At 41.8% G+C, this 20,564-nt stretch overlaps 2 protein-coding genes across 7 annotated transcripts in view; both read left to right on the forward strand.

Annotated features, from left to right (window-relative positions):
* Positions 1 to 7,976, forward strand: part of LOC131252879 (ribonuclease II, chloroplastic/mitochondrial) — a 30,751-nt gene extending 22,775 nt beyond the window's left edge. For all 4 annotated transcript variants that reach the window (XM_058253641.1, XM_058253642.1, XM_058253643.1 and 1 more), the window contains exons 12-15: positions 3,439 to 3,834; positions 4,263 to 4,487; positions 6,490 to 6,681; positions 7,559 to 7,976. In XM_058253641.1, the coding sequence (XP_058109624.1) occupies positions 3,439 to 3,834; positions 4,263 to 4,487; positions 6,490 to 6,606 (738 nt within the window). In that variant the 3' untranslated portion in view covers positions 6,607 to 6,681; positions 7,559 to 7,976. The remainder of the gene's footprint in view (positions 1 to 3,438; positions 3,835 to 4,262; positions 4,488 to 6,489; positions 6,682 to 7,558) is intronic.
* Positions 7,977 to 10,180: 2,204 nt separating this feature from the next.
* LOC131252880 (uncharacterized) lies at positions 10,181 to 20,194 on the forward strand. Of its 3 annotated transcripts, none has more exons than XR_009174735.1 (3): positions 10,181 to 10,451; positions 10,686 to 14,683; positions 19,797 to 19,963. XR_009174735.1 is itself a non-coding variant. In XM_058253645.1 (2 exons), the coding sequence occupies exon 2, from the start codon at positions 10,747 to 10,749 to the stop codon at positions 14,563 to 14,565; it is 3,819 nt and encodes a 1,272-aa protein (XP_058109628.1). In that variant the 5' UTR covers positions 10,181 to 10,451; positions 10,686 to 10,746; the 3' UTR covers positions 14,566 to 14,822. The 3 variants fall into 3 exon arrangements, 1 of the variants encoding a protein (XP_058109628.1); XR_009174734.1 differs by lacking the exon at positions 19,797 to 19,963 and adding an exon at positions 19,969 to 20,194 and having other exon boundaries at positions 10,182 to 10,451; XM_058253645.1 differs by lacking the exon at positions 19,797 to 19,963 and having other exon boundaries at positions 10,686 to 14,822.
* The last annotated feature ends 370 nt before the right edge of the window (positions 20,195 to 20,564 follow it).

Consider the following 20,564-nt stretch of genomic DNA (forward strand, 5'->3'; position numbering starts at 1 on the left):
TGTGGAGCAGCAGTACTATGCCCAGCCCTGTCGAGATGGAGATGATGATTACGAGCCACCGCGCAACTCTATGTGGGTCTAGACCATAACTAGTCCCCATCATTGATATGTATATTTCTCAAATTTTACTTCTTCAATTCTTTTTTTGCTTTTCAATGAATTGGTTGTGTTGTCATACATGACTATGATATATTTATAAATATCATGCATCTAATTTAAATATAGTTGCATTAGTTTAGTTAAACATCGCATAGCTTAGGACCCTATACAAAGGAAAATTATTATGTACATCTATTTTTTTGAGATGTTATGATTTAAAAGTGTGTATTAAGGGCTTTTTTTAACAATCCCCAAAGTTTCATTAAAAAATTCAACCAATTTCCCAATGTTTCCCCATGTTTCCCAAAAAGTGCGATAAATTATGCGATACAAACGATATATCCCATGCGATAACCGATACGTATCTGTATCCCAAGGGTGCGATACCGATACTTCGGACACTGGTTAAACTCTTCACAACTCCCTCTCTTAAAATCCAAAAATGAGGATTGTTTCTAGTGAGGGAGGGCCTTTTACGTGGTTGAAAACAAGAAAGAACTTTTATAAAAAATGAAAAAAAAAAATCTTTTTAAAATGTAAATTTAGGCCCCATTTACTACGCAGTCCATTATAGTCATATGATTCGATACGATAATCGTATGATTCATGTAGATTTGCGATTGAATTGTAAATAGTACAATTTTGACAACATAGCTAATAAGGCCTTAAAAGCCTCTTTAATTAGTTTCTCATTATTATATGAAGAATTGAAAAAATCTTTTGAGTTTAAAATCACATAATGAAACCCTAGAAGAACATGATAAATAGACAGCAAACTTCAAATTAAAGATGCATGACATAAAAAAGTTTTTTTTAAAAAAACCCTTAATTTTAAATCAAATGCTAACTGCTACAGCCACAATAAACATAGATCAACATGATCACAACTGTCCATAAAACATTCCAGATAAGTCATAAATCAATTAGGTGTCTCAATCATTTAAGATGAAAGAAATCATGAGCAAAAACTCCATAATTTAAGGTTGAAGAGAAGATCCATCATTTAATTTCTTATAAAGAATAAAATAAAACAATTGACCTATTTTAAAGGATTCTCAAAGCACTAACCAATTTGAAAACATAAAATTTGACAAAGATGAGAACAAGTATATTTTGAATCATAAATTGGAGGATTCAAATTACTTTTCCTAATATTAGACTTAAAATAATAAATTGTAAATCACAAGGTGTTGGATTTTGACAACTATGCTTACGTATAGGATTTAGTGTTTGATTCAACCACATTGTTGCTAAATACAAATCGAAAGAGGGGCCATCCGTCTTGCGAGAACTTGAAAATTTTGGTAAGCTGCTACTTTTTTTCCCTTCTTTTAATTGGGGCCTAGGAAGATGAATGGTAACGATGATATTCATTAGAATCGAGGCTCTTAGAAAGATGAATGGTAGGGCTGTACTGTTCATTAAAATTTTTTTTTGCCCTCTAATTTCTTGAGGGGAATCATTGTTGTCATATGCGACTGCATATGCGCATATTCATATGCGGATCGCATATGCGATCATGGCATATGTGATCGCATACGTTGCATATGCGAAAATATGCGATCTCATATGCGATTGCATACAACATATGCGATCACATATTGGCCAACGGTTGACACATTATTTTATTTTGTTAAAAAATAACTTTTTGTTTATAAGAAGGCTACCAAACCTCCCCCATTTGCAATATTCTCACTCCAAAACTCTTTTGCTCTATTCTTGTCTTACATTTCTTAATTCGAGGTGGTCTTAATCTCTCTCTCTCTCTCTCTCTCTCTCCCCTACATTCCCTCTCTTGGAAGTTGAAAGATCAAGATTCAAGCACTTGTTATTTAATTCATTGTTTAATTGATTTTATTTCTCTTAAATATATTTTACATATGTAAAATTAGTTATTTATTAACTTAGGAAAGTAGGAAAGTTACCCTTAATTTCTTCTTTTTTTTTACATTTTTTTTTGAATTTTTCATATTTTCGATTTTTTTTTTAAAATTTTTCAAAAAATAAAATAAAATAGTTTATAACAAAAAATATGCAATTGTATGCGCATATGCGATCGCACATGATCGCATATGTGATTCGACAACATTGAGGGGAATTATTGATCTAGCGAAAGAAATGTATGTGGGATGAATCCTGTGGATTTCACAATTTTTGGGTTGTTTTCGGCCATTCGAGAGGGTACCCACTACCCAAATAGGCTGGTACTATTCATCTGAACCTTTCTGTATTTTTTTCCTAAAACTTTCTCAAGGGAAATGTTATATGTAGATTTGATATTTGCATGAGTGGGATGAACCCCATGGATTTCACTGATTTTGAGCTGTTCTCGGGCCTTCAAGTGTACCCAAATCAGGCCGGCGCTATTCATCTGATTTTTTAAAATTTTCTCAAGGAATGGTGTATGTGGATTAAAGATATGCATTAGTGGGATGAATCCCAAGGGTTTCACAGATTTTGGGCCGCTTTCGGGTAATTTAAGCGTACCCAAAGCGTGTTGACACTATTCATCCGATTTTTCTTTTAATTTTTTAATTAAAATTTCTTGAGGGAAATAGTGCATACGGATTAGAGATGCATTAGTGGGACCAATCCTTCAGATTGCACAATTTTTGGGCCATTTTCTGGTCATTCAAGTATACCCAAATCGGACTGGCACTATTCATTGATTTTTATTTTTTAAATTTCCATTTTAAGTTTGTCTCATTATTTCTCATTTATAGACTTACACTCTTATATTTTAGTATTTGTGTTAAGCGTATGTTATTCATCCATATTGATCAAGATGCTATCTATAATATGTACAGCTGTAGGTACATATCCTATACTCTTAACATAATCTAACACTCCAATTTGCATCAGAAACTTTATCTTCCTAATGCTTTCCTGTACTGTTGCTGGTCCCAACCATCATTTCTCAACTTTGGTCAGGCATTATCTTAATTATGCACGGAACGTCATTTCTCCCTTTGTTGTAAATCTGTTTTCTTTTTTAACAAAATTGAAGTCTATCCTTGAAAGAAATAGTTTCTCAGGAAAATTGAGTTAGGGAACTTGTATGCTTTTGAGTAGAATATCCATGTGCTTTGTTTTTGTTTTTTCCTTTTTTTTATTATTTTTTTTATTTTTCTTTCTTTCATTCAATTTATTAGTATTATTATTTTTTTCTATTTTGAATTTTACGTACATATTCAAGTATTTTCCAGAGTTGTTTCTCTGAATGGTATTATGCGAATAGCTCTATGCTAATTGGCCTAAGATTCTTATTACATTTGATTTAGCTGTTCTAAGTAGATATCTGTCTGCAGAATATAGATTAACAAAATTTGAGTTTCTCAGGGTGCGATTGACACAGCTACAATGGAGGCACGTGTCAAGGTAACTAATCCAGATGATCCGGAACCTTCCATCAACCTTTATGTTGAAGATCAGTCGGACCCTGCAATGCGTCTTGTCTCAGAAATGATGGTATTGTGTGGGGAGGTTATAGCCACCTTTGGTTCGTACAACAACATTCCTTTACCTTACAGAGGGCAGCCCCAATCAAACATCTCTGCTTTAGCATTTTCCCATCTTCCTGAAGGACCTGTCAGAAGCTCTGCGTATGTTAAAATAATGCGTGCAGCAGAAATGGATTTCAGGAAACCTATACGTCATGGGGTCCTGGGAGTTCCTGGTTATGTACAGTTTACGTCTCCCATCCGCCGATATATGGATCTTCTTGCTCACTATCAGGTGAGTCTTCTAAGTGATTTGCAGTATAATAGATATCAACTGATCGCATTTAATATTACTGCCTGCACGTCTTTTTTTTTATATAAAATTGTTCTCTTGGCCCTTGTGATGTTTTATCTGTTGCAACAAATGTCATGATTAATCAATCTGATTTGGTGCAAAATAAAATCAAAATTTATGATATTTGGTTTAATCAAATGCACCTACACCATTTATTTAATTGTCAAATTGCTTTCTTAAACAGTATGATTTTTGGTATCAGTGTTGATTCCCATTATTTACCTTTTTTTTTTCTTTGCATTTGTAAATTTATCATGATTTTTATCTCAGCTGCTAATGCCCTAATTTATCTAATCGAGATGGTGACACCATGCAGCATCAATGTTCTTATATTCTGGATCTAAATATTTTGACACTTATTTCTCCAGGTGAAAGCCTTTCTAAGAGGGGATTCTCCTCCTTTCTCAGCAGGTCAGTTGGAAGGGATGTCATCACTGATAAACCTGCACGTTAGAGTAGCTAAAAAGCTTTTCAACAGCAGTCTACGGTATTGGCTATTGGAATTTCTGAGAAGGCAACCCAAAGAAAAGAAATTCCGGGCCTTGATTCTTAGATTTATCAAAGATCGGATGGCAGCCTTACTTTTAGTGGAGGTAAAATGTTTAAAATCCATTGTAAGATAGATCAATCCAGACTATATTGTCCTGCACAGGAGTTCTCGCTGGCAGCAATTGTAAAAAAAGAAGAAGAAATAAAGGAGAGTGATACACCTTGGTTTTTAACAGATGTGACAATAAAAGAAAAGGCAAGTGACGACCTGAGGATAAAGGGTAAGTATATTATTCTGGCTCTGGGGCACTCGTTCCAATGAGATCCAGAATACTGGTTCTTGGTGGATGGGGGATGCCCCGGAAATCTCCCAAATTGGATATCTTGGTTATCTAAATCTTTGGCCTGTCATACTAGTTGAATGTGGATTATTGCTGTATCTCTTCCATTGAAGGGTTAGGCCTGTCCAATCTGGGAGGTTTTTGTATCACAGTTCATCTACAGCGGGGCTCATCAGATCAATGGTTGTGATCTCTAAATTGCGGGCCGTACTTGTAGGAACTGAGGGCATGAGAATATCATACATATTCTTGGGCCGAGGATCATAGAATTCCTTGAAGGAAAAAGTCTAGTGTTGGGAGTTTGAATAGAATCTACAATGCAATATGTTATATGTAGCTGAGAATTTTTTTAAACAGCAGTTTTCTGCCATTCATATAGGGAGAGGAGGAAGGATCTCCACATGGGCTTTATTGACTTGCAGAAAGCATATGATAGGGTCCGTCATGATTTTATCAGGTGGGTGTTAGGAAAGGAGTTTCAAGAGGATATATTGATGTGATTAAGGATTTGTATGAGGGAGAGGTAACAAATGTAAGGACTTCTAGTGAAGAGACTAAGTGAGTTCTCAATTATTGTAGGCTTGCACTAGGGGTTGGCATTGAGCCTATACCTTTTCGTATTGGTTATGGACTAGTTAACAAGGCATTTGCAGGAAGAAATCCCATGGTGTATGTTGTTTTTAGATGACGTAGTTTTGATTGATAAATGAGGGGGGTGTAAACACAAAGTTGCATTTATGGAGGGATGCTTTAGAAATTAGAATCCAAAGGATTTAAAATTAGTTGGACTAAAACAAAGTATATGGAGTGCAATTTTAGAAATAGTAGGAGTGAAGGCAAGGAATTAGTTAAGATTGCTAACCAAGTAGTTTCCCAAAATGACCAAGTATATGAAATGCAATTTTAGTGACAATAGGAGTGAAAATGAGGGATTAGTTGAGATTGCTGACCAAGTAGTTTCCCAAAATGACCATTTGTGATTTGGTCAATAATTCATCAGAGTGGAGAGATTGAGAAGGATGTCGCCCATAGAATTCAAGCGGGGTGATAGAAATTGAGACGTGCCTCTAGAGTTTTTTGTGATTGTCCTGTACCACTTAAACTGAAAGAAAATTTATAAGATAACTATAATACCAGCCATGATTTAGGGGATAGAATGTTGGTCAGTTAAGGAACATTATGTTCATAAGATGAGTGGAAGACGAGGAAGGATAGAAGTAGAAATGAATTCATTCGAGGGAAGTTAGGTGTAGTACCAATTGGTAATAAGATGAAGTAGACTTGAATGGTTTGGTAATTTGCAATGGAGACCAAGACCACACTAGTTAGGAGTGAGTTGGTACAAGTTGAAGGCCCAAAAATATGTGGATGGAGGGTAGTAAGAAAGGATTTGATGACATATGGTCTCCCTGAAGGTCTGGCCCTTGATAGAGTGGAATGGCGGAATAGGATTCATGTAGTCGACCCCAATTAATTGGGATAAGGCTTAGATGATGATGATGACTGCCTTTGTGCCATATATTTTGCCAGCGAGCTGCAATTCTGAGCCCGTCACAGTGAGACATTTCTCTGCATCATAAGTCATAACAGCTGAAACCTGAATTTCGGGACTGCCAAATGGACTCCATTTTTGTTTGCTTTGTTGTCCCAATAAATCTTTGTGGTAGGCTGAGTTTCAGGGGTGCACTCCTGCATAGAATTTTTGTAGATAACTTGGCTTTTCCTTTGGCTGCAAGATGGTGATGAGTTAATTATTTATGTGCAGGTTGGAATTCAAGGTCCCGCTTTGGTGTCAGTGGGGAAACAGGTTGGAGATGAAATAGATGTTCGAGTGGAAGAAGCTCATCCACGCGATGATGTCCTCTCTCTCAAGGAAGTGTAAGGAACTCGAGATGGTATGTTTACCAAGTTTTAACATTGCATGGAGATTGGCCTTGGCTTGCTTCGCATCAACGGGGTAAGCAGGACATGTTTGCATTCTCCAAATCTGTTCCATGAAACCGATCCTCTCTCTCTCTCTCTCTCTCTCTCTCTCTCTCTCTCACACACACACACACACACACTTCTCGTTGCTATTTATGATTTGGGAAATGGCAACAATCTTCTTATCTACATTTCAAGAAACAGTTGAAATTCAATAATTCATTGGAAATTTGAAAAGGAGCTGCCCATCAGATTAGCCTTTTCCTGTTCCGATGATCTGTTGTACAAGAGAAAAAAAAGGGCTTGATTTGAATATACATGATCTGTTAGCATTATTATTATTATTTTAAATTTCTTCACAGATGGAAATGATAACAAATGGGAATTGTTTCTTGATTGGTTATTGCTCACAAGGTATTTTACAGTGACTGGCACAAATTGCAAATGTTTTATAGTTGGGCTAGGAATCCATATTGGTGGCCCCAACTCCAAGTGATCCAGACCATTCATCTAGTGTGCTCTGCTACAGATGAGTGATGGACCCAAAATCTCCTCATTGAACAAGCACAGCCACCCAGTTGGCGGACTATGCCGGTTGCATATAGGTCGTGGGCCAATTTTCCTTTTTAACGTTCCATTCACAAGCCAGTTATTGGATGGCTATGGTTCTGACTCTTTGCACCATCTGTCAATCCACAGTGGAGCCCACCAATTGAATGGACCAATTGCTGAAATTTGGGGCAACTTGTATGGAATGTCAGTCCTAATAAAAACACGACTAATCTAGAACAGTTGCTGTATATTCCATGACACTTACTATCCCAAGTAAAGTGTTATTTCTGATCCTGTTAAATTCCCGCTTGAATTCATCTTTGTTTATAATCTAAATGAAAGCCCGTATTCTGAAACAGAGCATATAGTGCCACCCAACTGACAAATGAGCGGAAAAGTCACTGCATGAGGCCTCAAGTCAAAACTGTGTATCTATCATACGTTCTACTTTCAGATGCTGCTGCATATTATTGAAAGCCCACCTATCAAATAAAAGCTTTGGAAGTTCCAAGATCCTCTCGAATTCTCCATGGATTCCAAGAAAATACTACTAGAGCCTAGCTTGCATCTGAATGATATGCAGAGGGAGCTAGCACTAGCTCGGAGGTCTGATATATCTCTGCAACTTCTGGTGTTTGGCCGTTTGGGAATATCTGAAAATTTATGTACATGTATAAATGAGAAGAATAGTTCAGCATGGGCCCTGAACAAACCTCTGTAAAATTTTCCTTGTAAGAGAGAGAAAACAGTCTTTAGTTACATTCCTGCAGTTCCCTCGCTCTTTCATTTTTGGGCCGTCTCCTGCTCATTTCCTTATGTACGCTGATAGCCCATTTTTGTTTTTAGCTTGTCCATTCATGTTCCCACACGTGCCAGGTGATAAGTCGATATATAATCTTATCCTCTTTTTTTTGGCTTTGCAATAACTTGGGATCTAATCCCATAGAGAAATGGGGGCGGGATCTAACCTGCACAAGATTTGGGCGTACAAGCGTAGTGGGTGTGCTCCCCACAGATGTGAGTTCGATTCCCCTCCCTGGGATTACCAGATGTTCGTGGTTTGCGGTTGATTGCGTGCATCCCGGGAATAGTCTCGCCTCAAAATGGGAGGGGGATTCTAACATCATTTAAAAAAATAATAATCCATAGAGATGAATAAGTCTCTCCTGAAAATTTCATGTGGATGGATTGCATCCTAGTGATACTGAATTGGCTCAATATCATGAAATAACAATATTTGATCAATCAAATTGGATGCCTGATTCAATAAAAAATCCCATTGAATATCTCATTTCCACTCTTTTCTTTTCTATTTTCTACTGTTTTATACAATCATCTGATGAGGTAGTAGGGCCAATGTGGTGAGTGGCCCAGATTTTCCATGTGTGCCTGTGTTCTGCAGGTTCAGGTGTTCTTCAACCCACCCTCCATCTTTTTTGCAACTTTGGTGCTCCGATTGCATTGCATTTACTGGTACTAGTAATGGTACTAGTAATGTACATTATTGTTTATCATGGTTGGGCCCACCCTAGGCAGCTTGACTGAGTCTGGCCAAATGCGATGGACCATTGCTCTGGACCCGAGCTGGGCTGGTCGTTGATCACCTAAGGCTGGCTGTTTATAATGAAGCCTGAACTTTGGACAGCCTTATGACACTGGTGAAATGGTGGGCCAAATGGGGCTGAAAGAAAAGGATGCGGATTGGGTACTGTGATGTACCTGTTTTATCCATCCATTTTGACAGATCATTTTAGGGCATAGCCCAAAAAGGAGGCAGATCAAAGGCTCAAGTGGACCACACCACAGGAAGCAGTGGGGATTGAAAACTTCCTGGGGGCCACATAAGTTTTGGATCATGCTGATATTTATGTTTTCCCCTAATCCAGGTCTATGTGACCTTAAGAACAGGTTTGATTGAAAATAAACATCACGGTGGGCCCTGGGAAGTTTTCAATGGTAGGAATTCAGTCCACACTGCTTCCTGTGTTGTGGTCCATTTGAGCCTTCCATCTTTCTCCTTTTGGGGCTCATGCTCTAAAATGACCAGTCAAAATAGATGGACCACATGGCTAAAATATATACACCACCAATGGGCCCCACCAGCCCCTGACAGGCTAAACGGTCCTGGTTGGGGTATTACCCAGTCCGCCCCCGCACCTGACAAGGATCTGTTACTAACCCGTTTGTTCCGAGCTCGGAGCCGGCTGGGTCTCTGAAGGGCACACCGTGATATATGGGTTTATCAACATTCATTTTGTCATATCATTGTGGGATATAAGGTCGAAAGTGAACAGTGGGGATGAAACGCCCACTGTTATAGACTTCTTGGAGCCGTAGAAGTTTTGGATCCAGCTGATATTTGTTGTTTGCCTTCATCCACGTCTGCGGGTGGGTGTTATTATCACTGCTGCTTCCTGTGGTGTGGTCCACTTGAGCCTTGGATATACCTCACTTTTGGGTTTATATCCTAAAATAACATGGCAAAATGGATGGACGATGTTGATAAATACGTACATCACGGTGGGCCCCTCATTCCACCGCATGTTCCGAGCTCGGAACAGGTGGAGTAGTAACTAATCTGCGTCCGCTTTCACCACTCCACGTCCCACATAACGTGGCCCACTGAGTGAATCTGCTGATTTATCGTCCATGTCATGCTCATGGTCCCAACACCCACATCCTAGAACGGCACGGATCTTGCACACGAGTCCCCGAAGAACACTCCCATCTCACACGCGCGGGTCCTTGGAGCAGCCCATCTATATATAGGCTACAGGCTACGCCCTTTATCCCTCCATATAAATCATTTCCTCAGCTCTTTCGACCATCTCACACGTTTTTTCCTTGAGAGAGAGAGAGAGAGAGAGTATCAGTCTTTCAGGTTTGTAAATATTCTTCAAACTAATTATTTTATTTTAGAGATTGTCACATACAGCGGCTGTATGTTAACTTCACATCACATGCATCCATTTCTTCTCTGCTGACGTGTTAATATACAGGACATCCTGTTCGTTAAAAGGGTGGGCCACTTTCTAATGATCAGTGCGACAGTCCAATCCACTTATCGGACAGGATGCAGCGTGAAAATCCGTGTGGCCCACGCAATGAGTAGATGGCCCTGATTTTCATACCAGGCGATCGTTATGGTGTGTCCTACCAATTGCACGGATCAGATGACGTGTTGGCGGAATAAAATTGGATGGATGTGAAAGTTTACATACAGACGCTGTATTAGATCCCCCCTCTCTTTCTGTTTCTCTTAGAATCTAGGGTTTGTAATTCTTCACTATATGTGATGGAATATCAATTTATGAAATTTAGCTCTTTTTTACTGTATTGATTCTTGATGAGAATGTGTTAGTTTCTTGAGGAGTTCGAATAGGATTTGATTTCCTGTTCTCGCTCGATGTTGCCTTTTTTCTTCAAATTCAACTTCTGTATCTGATTTGGGTTCCTGCTGTTTTCTTTGAGTCGTTGTTTCTGCAGGGATTTAGGGTTATAAGAGTCTGGATTTGAATTCTCTACGTAGGATAGAAGTAGTTGGAAGATGGAAACAATAGAATCCGACATCGCCAGGGTCCAAGAAGAGAGGAGAAAGAAGGAGCAGGAACTTGCCTCTCTGACCGCAGTCACCTTTGATGCTGATCTTTACGGGGGCGGCAACCGCTTCGAGGATTACGAGCAGTCGATCCCTGTCAATGAAGAGGAGGAAGATCAAGATGCTGGGGAGCGAGAGGTTGCGAGGAAGCTAGCTTCGTATACTGCACCTAAATCGGTATTGAAGGAGTTGCCGAGAGGAGTGGGTGTGGATGATGGGGATGATTTTGGTTTCAAGAAACCACAGAAAATCATTGATAGGGAGGATGATTATAGGAAGCGGAGGCTGAATCGGATAATCTCGCCTGACAGGAATGATGCTTTCGCGATGGGAGACAAGACGCCGGACCCGTCCGTGAGGACCTACGGTGATGTCATGAAGGAGGAGGCCTTGAAGAGACAGAAAGAAGAGATGCTGAGAGAGATTTCAAAGCGGAAGAAAGAGGAAGAGGAGAACAAGGCCTCTGAGCCTGCTCCATCAGCTCAGAAAAGGAGGAACAGGTGGGACCAATCTCAGGAACAAGATAATAGTAGCAGCAGCAAGAAGGTGAAAACCGCGTCGTCGGCATCGGATTGGGACATGCCAGATTCAACTCCTGGGATTGGCCGGTGGGATGCAACTCCAACCCCGGGGAGGCTGGCTGACGCGACACCATCTGTTTCCCGTAGGAACCGTTGGGATGAGACGCCCACGCCTGGTCGCCTGGCCGATGCTGATGCAACTCCGACCGCTGGTGGAGCTACTCCCGGAGCTACGCCAGCTGGCATGACATGGGATGCAACACCCAAGCTGGCGGGACTCGCTACTCCGACACCCAAGCGACAAAGATCGAGATGGGATGAAACGCCAGCGACCATGGGAAGTGCAACACCAATGCCTGGAGCGACCCCTGCTGCGGCATTCACCCCTGGCCTGACCCCAGTTGGAGGAATTGACCTCGCAACCCCAACCCCTGGAGCTATCAATCTTCGCGGTGCCATTACTCCTGAGCAGTATAATCTGCTGAGGTGGGAGAGAGATATTGAGGAGAGGAACCGGCCATTGACTGATGAAGAGCTTGATGCTATGTTCCCACAAGAAGGATATAAGATTCTAGATCCTCCAGCTTCTTATGTTCCAATCAGAACTCCTGCGAGGAAGCTTCTTGCTACACCGACTCCCTTGGGAACTCCTCTATATGCGATCCCTGAAGAGAATCGTGGGCAGCAGTTTGATGTTCCGAAGGAAGCACCTGGTGGTTTGCCGTTTATGAAGCCAGAGGATTACCAATACTTTGGTGCGTTGCTGAACGAAGAAGATGAGGAAGAGCTGTCACCAGATGAACAGAAGGAGCGGAAGATCATGAAGCTGTTGCTCAAGGTTAAGAACGGGACTCCTCCGCAGAGGAAAACAGCATTGCGCCAGCTTACGGATAAAGCACGAGAATTTGGGGCTGGCCCACTGTTCAATCGGATTCTGCCATTGCTGATGCAACCGACTTTGGAAGATCAAGAACGCCATCTTCTAGTTAAGGTCATTGACAGGGTTTTGTACAAGCTGGATGAGCTGGTCCGGCCATTTGTACACAAGATTTTGGTGGTGATTGAGCCACTCTTGATCGATGAGGACTACTATGCTCGTGTAGAAGGAAGAGAGATCATTTCCAATCTCAGCAAAGCGGCTGGCTTGGCCACGATGATTGCTGCAATGAGACCAGATATCGACAATATTGATGAATATGTCAGGAACACAACGGCAAGGGCTTTCAGTGTTGTTGCCTCCGCATTGGGTATTCCTGCGCTGTTACCGTTTTTGAAAGCTGTGTGCCAGAGTAAGAAATCTTGGCAAGCTCGGCACACCGGCATTAAGATTGTACAGCAGATTGCGATTCTAATGGGTTGTGCCGTGCTTCCGCATCTGAGGTCCCTTGTTGAAATCATTGAACACGGTCTCAACGATGAAAACCAGAAAGTGAGAACTATTACAGCATTGTCTCTCGCTGCACTCGCTGAGGCCGCTGCTCCATATGGTATAGAGAGTTTTGATTCGGTCCTAAAGCCTCTGTGGAAAGGCATTCGATCACACCGAGGAAAGGTTTTGGCAGCTTTCTTGAAATCAATTGGTTTCATTATTCCTCTCATGGATGCTATGTATGCAAGTTACTACACAAAGGAAGTGATGTTTATACTGATCCGAGAGTTCCAATCGCCGGATGAAGAAATGAAGAAGATTGTACTTAAAGTGGTCAAGCAGTGTGTGAGTACGGAAGGGGTTGAAGCTGATTATATTCGGAGCGATATTCTTCCCGAGTTCTTCCGGAATTTCTGGGTTAGAAGGATGGCGCTGGACCGCAGAAACTATAGGCAGCTTGTGGAGACGACTGTAGAAATAGCTAACAAGGTCGGTGTTGCAGATATAGTAGGAAGGATCGTCGAGGATCTCAAAGACGAGAGTGAACCATACAGGCGGATGGTAATGGAAACAATCGAGAAGGTGGTTACAAACTTGGGTGCATCAGATATTGATGCCCGGTTGGAAGAGCTCCTGATCGATGGTATTCTGTATGCTTTCCAAGAACAGACCAGCGACGATGCGAATGTGATGCTCAATGGTTTCGGTGCTGTGGTGAATTCCCTTGGACAGAGGGTGAAACCGTACCTTCCCCAGATATGTGGTACCATAAAGTGGCGTTTGAACAATAAGAGTGCGAAGGTCAGGCAGCAAGCAGCGGACCTCATATCGAGGATCGCAGTTGTCATGAAGCAGTGCCAAGAAGAGCAGCTGATGGGCCACTTGGGTGTGGTTTTGTATGAGTACTTAGGAGAAGAGTACCCTGAAGTCCTGGGATCTATATTGGGAGCACTGAAGGCTATCGTCAATGTCATTGGTATGACAAAAATGACTCCTCCAATAAAGGATCTGCTCCCACGTCTCACTCCCATTTTGAAGAATAGGCATGAGAAAGTGCAGGAGAATTGTATCGACCTTGTCGGGAGGATTGCTGATCGTGGGGCAGAGTTTGTCCCTGCAAGGGAGTGGATGAGGATATGTTTTGAGCTCCTTGAGATGTTGAAGGCCCACAAGAAGGGGATCCGGCGTGCTACTGTGAACACATTTGGGTACATTGCGAAAGCGATTGGACCTCAAGACGTCTTGGCAACGCTGTTGAACAACCTGAAGGTGCAAGAGCGTCAGAATCGGGTCTGCACAACTGTGGCCATTGCCATTGTTGCCGAAACCTGCTCACCCTTCACGGTCTTACCAGCTCTGATGAATGAGTACCGGGTACCAGAGCTGAACGTGCAAAACGGGGTCCTGAAATCACTCTCTTTCCTCTTCGAGTACATAGGTGAGATGGGGAAGGACTACATCTATGCCGTTACGCCCTTGCTCGAAGATGCGCTTATGGACAGGGATCTGGTGCATAGGCAAACGGCCGCTTCCGCTGTTAAGCACATGGCCTTGGGTGTTGCTGGGTTGGGCTGCGAGGATGCTTTGGTGCATCTGCTGAACTATGTGTGGCCCAATATTTTTGAGACGTCTCCTCATGTCATAAATGCTGTCATGGAAGCGATTGAAGGGATGAGGGTGGCGTTGGGCGCTGCAGCTGTTCTGAACTACTGTCTTCAGGGGCTGTTTCATCCGGCACGGAAAGTGAGGGAGGTGTATTGGAAGATCTACAACTCGCTGTACATTGGATCACAAGATGCACTTGTGGCTGCCTATCCTGTGTTGGATGACGAGGAGAACAATGTGTTCAGCAGGCCAGAGCTGACGATGTTTGTCTGAGGTGGGTGACAATGGGAAGATAAGGAAGCTGTTGGAATCCAACTGTTTGTTGATGTCGATGAATGTTGGGCTTGAGCAGTCTTCATGAAATAGGTCATCTTCATTTAACAAGATACAGGTAAGCAATATTTTTATTCTGAGCTTGCAACTTCTCTCTAATATCTTAGTAGTAAAATGCAGAATGTGACTGTTTTTAGACCATTATTCTAAGACATGCTTTTATAAAATGTCTTAACTGGCATGCCCTTATTTCTCCACTCTAATTCATGTTATGTTCTTCTTTTGCTATTTTGATCTTTGGAGAAGAGTATCTTCTCATATGCGATTGATAGTTAGGCTATTTATTTTTTGAATGTGGAACATTGCTTTTTCTTATTCTTAAACATTAAGTTGTAAGGCGTGGATGAAAGGATTTAGATCTTCCAACTTTGGGAGATTTTTGGGGTATCCTCTGTCCACAATGTGGTCCCATCAGATTGTCTACATCAAAACCATGGGCCCATGTTTGTTGCTATGCAAGACCATTCTGACACCTCTACAATTAAAATATAGAAAGGACCAGCTTTTCCATTCAACGCACTTGGACTTGGGCCTAATTTTTAAACTTCTGTGGGTTGTGCCACTTACTAGGTTTTAGAACTTTTGTGTTGAGGTCGAGTCTGATTGGAGGCCCTTAATAACCATACCTGCTAGGCCCAAGTAATAAATTGGGCCATAAGCTTGGACTTGATTTTTCAGCTCAATCAACAAAAGAGCTTGAATGGGCTAAGGATGACCCATCCCGTCCGTAGCCTTCATGGTTAGATAGATGGCACGCACTAGCATGCTATAGTCATCTGTACAAGTCAAATCCATGCACACCAATCCACGCCGGCTTAATTGTTGGCCCCATTGTGATTGGAGCATAGTTTGATAATCACACAAATTATCTTAACCGTTGGATTTGGAGCTATGGCCATTTTCTTTTCCACCATCTAGTTGTTGGTGGGATATTCCACTTATCATGATTTTTGGGCTATGGCCCTCCACTGTGATCCCCATGATCTCACATTGTCCAAATTCCAACCGTGTTCAAAGTCCAACTTCCTCTCTGAATGAGCGTCCTGGGGTATTTATAAGCATATGGGTACGAGATTCCTAGTGCCTGCTCTTTTGGTTCATGTTGACATCTTAGTGCAGGGGCCTCCGCGCTGGGTGTAGGGGGGTTTTGCGCGTGGCCCTTGGTTTCGTTCTGATTTTCTCCGTTGTGATGATGTCATCTTTCGGCGCAGTGCTGCTAGAGCTGAAATGGTGTGGCGCAATGGTGCCTTTAGACTCGTTGAGGCTTGTTTTGGCTAAGTACCAAAATTCATGTGTTAACGCATTTTTATGCGTATACACTGTCCAAATATCGACACTAATACGGCCCATATTTGCCAGTACGGGCTGATACAGGTCCTTTTTTTAAACATGGCCCAATACGGACCTATATTGTGTATGATATCGTGCCTTTATGGATACAATATGGCCATATCACTCGATACGATATCGATGTTCCAAACCATGATGGGAGTGTTCCTCATGTGCACCAAGCTAGGGACAAGTAGTTTCACCTCTTTAGCGAAGATAGCCAATCCAAGCTTTAATGGTCATATGTCTAAACTGCTTTTCCTCAACTGCTTAGGTTCTTGTGCGTAAATTGAGCTGACAAGCCCCATGGACAAGTACTTCTGTCTCAACTGCTTGTGAATGACACAACTTTGCTTGAATCCAAACAGCCCCCAAGTAGTAAGGGTGTTAAAGGGCTGGGCTAAGCTATGTGCAAGCTCAGCCTGTATTTTTCAAGGTATGCCCAAACCCAAACTGAGCCTAAACAGGCTAAGTACACCCAAACAAGCTATGATAGGGAAAAAAAAAATCTCAGTTTCAATTTTGAAAAAGTTAACGGGATGGGCCAGGCTGACTAGCTTTTGGATAGCTAAGTCCAATCCCAGCCCACTTGAGAAACAGGCTTGAGTTTTAAGCCTGAACCCAGCCCCCAGGCTTGATACTCCAACCCGAGGGAGCCTAGGCCCGGAAGCCCGTCGGGCCAGCCTGGCCCATTGACACCCCTACTAAGTAGATGCCATAACCTTATTTATAGCCAATGTTAGTAGAGGTGCCCATGCCTCAATTGCTTTCCACTTCATATACATCCAGAACAATGTTACCTAAATCGCCAACCCCCCTTCCAAATCCCTAGGGCTGGCAACGGAAAGGGGCTCGGCTAGGCAAAATCAATATTTTGAATAGGCCTGGCCCAGTAGGCCCGGCCAGACCAGTTCAAAGTCTGGCCCTGAGGCCTGCCCATTTCCAGGCCCACAAATCCCACTATCTGGATTGCTATTTTAACTGATCCAAAATTATGGTTCTATATTCCTAGTTTAGATTAAGCTTGGAATGTCTCTCTGCATTCAGAATCTGGAGATTCATACTTCAATTTATGCAACAACATGTGTATGTATAATGTTATGCATGTGGCCTATAATAATAATAGTCATCATTTCAGATGTAAATTACAATGTCAATTCATGTACACAACGATACTGTATGTACCTAGTGTATGTTTTGGAGCTACCCAATGATCCTACAAGTAGGGTACCACACATTGGAGGAAGTAGCATGCTCTATTCCTGTACCACATACCATGTACAGGAACAGCCTGCTGTCCAGGTAACCTTGTTCCAGCATGAGCTTCCTCAACATTTTCATGTTGATTAAATGTTGTGATTTTGTTATAGCTGGAAATATGGGCAGGGTGGAGTTTACATCCAAACATGTGAGGGAATAGTGACGTCTCTAAGGGATGGGCTAGATTGTTGTGCCTGATCCTGTCAGCTAACGGAATCAACAGGTATTCTTCTCATACACAGGCCTCTAGGCTTCATACCCCTTTCCTTTTCTGCCAGTCCAATAGTAGCCATTGATTGTCCTGTAAGGAAGTAGAAACAAGGGGGCTTATATGGGGCAATAAAAGAGAATAGTAAGAGGTATGGAAAAGATGGGCTTCTCTTTCATAGAGAGTCACACTGGTGCTTTTGAGTTCCTATTAGTACTTTCAACAGACTGATTGCATTCATGAAGCTGAGTGGTGAGATACAACATTCTCTGAAGGGGATACCAAGCCATTTATAGGAAGTAGCGCATTAGTTGCTAGGGATAGATATAGATAGTTCGACAACCCAGAAACTCTACCTGACTCGGTGTACAGCCGGATCAGTTTTGACTGTAGACTCACAGAGTCTTTACTCGACTAGATTTTTAATAATCAAATTAATTAAAAGTACGTGGAGTTCTGGTAATATTTGAGACAGTTACATAAAACTAGAAAAGGGGGCACATGCAACACATGTGGAGAGATGCTATTGTAAGAGAGCAGAGGGATGTGGTTTTATAAAGTGGGTTTCCTTTTTTATGTCTTAGATTCCATTATAAAATTGGTGGTGACTCTTCAACTGCACATGGCATAGCAGTATCATGGTTTGGAAAATTGTGGAATATGACCTGGTATTGTCCCATTCATTTCAATTTTGGTTTGAAATGAAAGGAGTCACCACATATAAACAGGACCAAGTCATACCGATTCGGGGTGAGTTGTATTGGTTTCGGTCCCCAAGTGAGTCGCACTCCAAAACTGCCACTTAAATCCATGAGTTCTGTGCATGTGTTTATCCTGACCGCTAACCCAATCGTCGATGGAGCATAGCCAATTACAGAGAGAACGTGATAATTGCCATATGATTTTGCCCTTGGAATTTTGGACCGCTAGCCATTTTACTTCTTAACCATCCATTTGATAGCCATCAATTGGATGGTTAGAATTGATTGATTGGTGTGATTTGATTTTAGAGATTCCTTCATCCACAATTTGTTCCATATTGTAAATATGTGGGTAGCCTTATGCGAGTACTGCATGTGAGGAGATGAATGACTGCCATGCTGAAGATGGTGGTAGATTGTCATGGTAATCAGCCCTCTTTTTTTAGGGAGTGGATTTGAATCTGTCTAGCACACAGCTGGCCTCATGTAAATTACTTAAATACCCTTTTTTTGGCTGAAAACTCTTTCCATATCCATTGGTTTGGTAGAAGTCCAAGCCACTGGACAAAATAATTGGAGGGAAAATTCTGTCCTTGGCTACTCGCATTGTGTATATGCTTATAGTAGCTGATATAGTCATCTGAAGCTGCATTGCCTGCTGGTAAAAAATCTGTGTGACTCGGCCTGTGTAGCGCGGTCATTAGTTTGAAATCTACTGGCTCTTTATATATATTTTTTAACAGCTTAATCCATAAATCGCTGTGAGTTGCGTTGAGTCAGCCGAGTCTGAGAGCAGACTTGACAAGTCTTGTCGAGGCCTTGTCAGGATCAAGTGAATCCCATGAGCAAGTTTCCCAGCTTCTCAGCTCGTAATCTCTCCTAGTCAAGTTGACTGGGCTGAGTTTAGAGTGGAATCAGCAAGTTTTAAAAACTATGGATAGTGTCGAATAGATTAGACATGTATGGTTAGGTTTGATTTGTATAGTTAGTGGAACCTGGCACATCTTGTTAAACCCGTTTTCCTCCCTGCTCATCTGTAAGGAGTGGAGAAGCAGGAGAAAAGGATGTAGCAGTGTTTCTTTGATCAAACATATTGCAGATACACTTAATCCACGATGTACCATAGTAAATCAACAAAATGATTTCCCAGTTGGAATCCATTTTAAACTCCCAATCAACAGGGATTATCATGATTCCAAGGTACATAATGAGGAGTCAGTGTCAACATCTATGTTTTCTTTAGACACGACCGCCAGTGTCTGACCTGTCAAGGGGTGAACAAAATGGTCGAATCATCTACGGAGGAGCAGAACACAAGCTGCTATAACAAATCCGAGCAGGCCATTGGGGACTGAATCCATGATCTACAGGGCAAGGCAGCATTTCATTCTTTCTTCCATTGGTGACAGATGCATGATTGGAAACTCCAAATGTCACACAACCACTGCCCACCTACCATTTAGGTGGTCCCAGTAGGATCCAGCTAAATTAAGGAACTCTTATCTCGCACACTCTCTCCACCAATGGCTGCTCGGGATTTGACCCCTTCGGCCTAAACTCAGATGAAGATAAGATTTGATTTGTGTTTTCTTCTGTTTTTTTCTTTCTATTTTTATTAAATTCTCATGTAACATTTTCTCCGTTCTGCCGATGTGTTCATGGTTTTGCTGCAGGAGGTTTGCCAGAATACATCCACCTATTAGAGTGAGACACATCAGGAGGGTGGGGTATTCCAACAAATCTGCCTGTATTTGAGCAAGCCTCTTGTTGCAAATCAGTGTTAGAATTTTCTTTGCTTCAGATTATTCTATTTTCTTTTTGATTGATTCCATCTTGGGTTTGCAGTTGAATGGTGATGAGGTTAGATCGACCGCTCTTTCTGGTTTGCAACGGGCCGCCATGACTTTGGTTTCCAGCCGTTATAAGCTGTATGTTGTTCAAGTGGGACCTTTTTCGTTGGGATTGGGCCGAGCTAATTACAAGCTTTCTTTAAATTGTCTGTTAAGACTGAGCCTGACAAAGAACAGGCCTGTTTATGACTTTAATAGGTATGCTTGGTCCTGAGATTGAAGGCTTAGTTGTTACTCTGCCAGGTGTGGAAGTTGATCAACAATTGTCTAAATACTGGCCCCCAGCATGATGTAGAGCTGAAAGTTGGGCGGGTTCAACCCGACCGACCCGTGACCAACCCGACATTGGGTTGGGCTCTGGCAGGATGTATCGGGTTTGGTGTTGCACTTGGGTTGTACAAACACCAACCCAATAAAACTTGGGTCAGGCTTGGGTTGAGGTCTCGGGTTGCCCGACCCAACCCGAAGGCACAGGAAATTCCATTGTCGTCCGGTTTCATTGGTCCACATCATTTTCAATGACTCAAGCTAACAAGATACATCGGATTTCTCTCTCCCAAATAAATTGCGTGAATCTTTATGATAAATAAC

This window comes from Magnolia sinica, chromosome 8, assembly GCF_029962835.1.
Source record: "Magnolia sinica isolate HGM2019 chromosome 8, MsV1, whole genome shotgun sequence".
Lineage (NCBI taxonomy): Eukaryota > Viridiplantae > Streptophyta > Magnoliopsida > Magnoliales > Magnoliaceae > Magnolia > Magnolia sinica.